Source organism: Gadus macrocephalus, chromosome 21, assembly GCF_031168955.1.
Source record: "Gadus macrocephalus chromosome 21, ASM3116895v1".
Classification (NCBI taxonomy): Eukaryota; Metazoa; Chordata; class Actinopteri; order Gadiformes; family Gadidae; genus Gadus; species Gadus macrocephalus.
This window is the reverse complement of record NC_082402.1, coordinates 5,192,557-5,195,056: the sequence shown is the minus strand read 5'-3', so window position 1 is coordinate 5,195,056 and position 2,500 is coordinate 5,192,557. Positions and strand designations below refer to the sequence as shown.

At 49.2% G+C, this 2,500-nt stretch overlaps 1 protein-coding gene across 9 annotated transcripts in view; it reads right to left on the bottom strand.

The window, feature by feature from the left end:
- LOC132449417 (echinoderm microtubule-associated protein-like 1) overlaps window positions 1–2,500 on the bottom strand; it is an 8,164-nt gene that overhangs the window by 3,970 nt on the left and 1,694 nt on the right. For 4 of the 9 annotated variants that reach the window (XR_009523573.1, XR_009523575.1, XR_009523574.1 and 1 more), the window contains exon 1: window positions 1–700. This exon is cut by the window's left edge and continues 58 nt beyond it. The exons of 1 other annotated variant lie outside the window; for it this stretch is intronic. Coding sequence is in view for 5 of the 8 variants with exons in the window: in XM_060041055.1 (XP_059897038.1) it covers window positions 1–129 (129 nt within the window). In the remaining 3 variants the exon portion in view is untranslated. Of the gene's footprint in view, window positions 702–2,500 lie in introns of those variants that run through there. 4 more of the 9 variants (XM_060041053.1, XM_060041051.1, XM_060041049.1 and 1 more) reach the window with 1 other exon arrangement.

Genomic DNA, 2,500 nt, shown 5'->3' with positions numbered 1-2,500 from the left:
GCCGGCTCCCTCTAACGCCACCGCCCCGCTGGGGTTTCTCCTCCTCGTCCATTCCTCTCGCGTACACAACCTCTCGCTCCTGCCCCCCTCTCTGGCTCCCGGCTGAGGACAGGCCTTCCCTCCCTCCATCTTGGCTCTGAACGGGGGGGGGGACGTGAACGCCGAAACAGGCCGCACTACGACCGCATCGTCTGGGTCCAGGGATGGACGCAGAATTAACCCACAGCGACGGACGGGGTGGGACCACCGCGGTCGTCTGTCTGGGGGATGTGTTGCCCTGCTCTGTTGTCTTGTTGGGCCACGAAGAGGATTTAGCGTAGTAATCCTGTCTGCCCGTCTCTTCCCTCACACCTCCTCCTCCTCCTCCTCCTCCCCCTTCTTCCTCCTCTTCCTCGCGTTGCCCAGAGCAGACACCAAACGGATGTTTATGACAGCGAGGTTTAAAGCCCCCTTTGCCCCGTGTGCGTGTGTGTGTTTGCGTGTGTACCCATGTGTGTATGTGTGGGCAGAGGTGGTGGGGGGTGAGGCTGCTTTAAAAACTCGGCGGGACTCCAATTGAATGCAAATTGTTTCTGTTTGCGTGTGCGAGTTTGCATGTGTGATTGTGTGTGCGTGCCTGTGTGTACATGTGTATGCATGCTTGTGTATGCCTGTGTGAATGCATGTGTGTGTGTGTTGGTGTGTGTGTGTGTGTGTGTGTGTTTGTGTGTGTGTGTGTTTGTGTGTGTGTGTGTACGTGTGCGTGTTTATGTCTGTGTGTGTAATCCCTCAGACTGAGCCTCTTTAGCACTAGAGAGACCCCACCCCCACACCAAAGCCCCCTGTCAGGGGGTGGGCGGGACGGTGGGGGAGACAAGGGAGAGAAAAGACCCAAACAAACAAGACAACATCAACAGGAAGCAAGAAACAAACACGTCACCGCCCCATCTCCTAATTGACCCAAGATGCTCTGACAGTGACAGTTGGGGCCTGTCTAAGTGGATGTTGTGCTGTTAGCGTTAGCTGTTAGCTGTTAGCTGCTAAACGTGCTAACCGACCAAGCTGCTAGACATGGAAAATGCAACACATGCCCCGCAGCTGTGGAGGAATCCACGGCTAAAGCCAAAGCCGCTTATTTAACCCACCTTGCGATAAAGGGATGTGTTCAAAAGTGTTACGTAATGCAGGGTTTCTGTACTCTACCGTACAACAGGTCGAACCGCGGAACACCTCCACTGCAATGTCCTACTTTAAAATGTTTAAGGAAACAGAGTTGGGATGGCAATTAAAATGGGTCATGAAGATGATGAGGAAATCATACTCTATATTATAGAAGATATTGGAAGAATTCATTGATTTTCAAAGAATTGTGTGTATGCATATGGTGTGTGTCTGTGTGTGCGTCTGTGCATGAGTGTGTGATTGAAAATGTAGCGCTACTGTCGAGGCAACATTTTGATCCATCAATCCCGCCATAAAATTGATTCATCAAACAACAATTCTTCCAACGATAATCTATAAAGTCACTGAGCGTGAAAAAAAGCAGTTTTCCTTTTCTCTCCTTGAACAAACTGTGACATCCACCCCCCCCCCTACACACACACACACACACACACACACACACACACACACACACACACACACACACACACACAAACACACACACACACACACACACACACACACACACACACACACACACACACACACACACACACCCTCCCGAAGAGCCACCTCTACACTCTCCATATGGGATTGGGAATTAGAATAGTTGATAATCCTGCTGCTGTAAAAGGGAATTAGCAGCCAAAGCTCAAAGTCTGCGCCCAACTCGACAACAACACAACAACCAGGGCTCTTCCATGCAAATGTAGAACACAAATACAAAAAACAAACAGGAACCCCCCACACACACACACACTCGCGCACAGAGCCTAGACTCCATCAACTCATTTGCATATCATGCATAGAGGCGATATTTAAATTACACTCGAGCATAACTGCAGATCAGAGAGGCAATGAAGGGTACTTTAATCTCAGCGCACAGATGGCATTTCCTCAATGTTAGCGGCAGCATCTGCCTGTACAGCAAGCACTCACACACACACACACTAGCACACTAGCGCACACAAAAACACACACTCTCATCACATGCACACGGGCAATCCGTCACATATTAGTTGACTGATTGTAACATCCCCATTTAGGTTCAGGGATCTCTCCCAGAGGGAGGAGATATTTCAGAGCAGCTTGTACTGAATGACTGAGCTCTGATACTGAACTGATGCTGAAACTTCAGAGTACACGATGTCACCGGGGCAACAGCTGAAACTTGTTCACGTTGAAGTGATTGTATGTCCGTACAGGTATCTAATCAATTGATTACACTGATGTTATCTCCTTCCTTTATCTCATTCTAGATGGAATTCATGTGACACACACACATGCAAGCACACACACACACATACACACACACACACACACACACACACACACACACACACACATACACACACACATG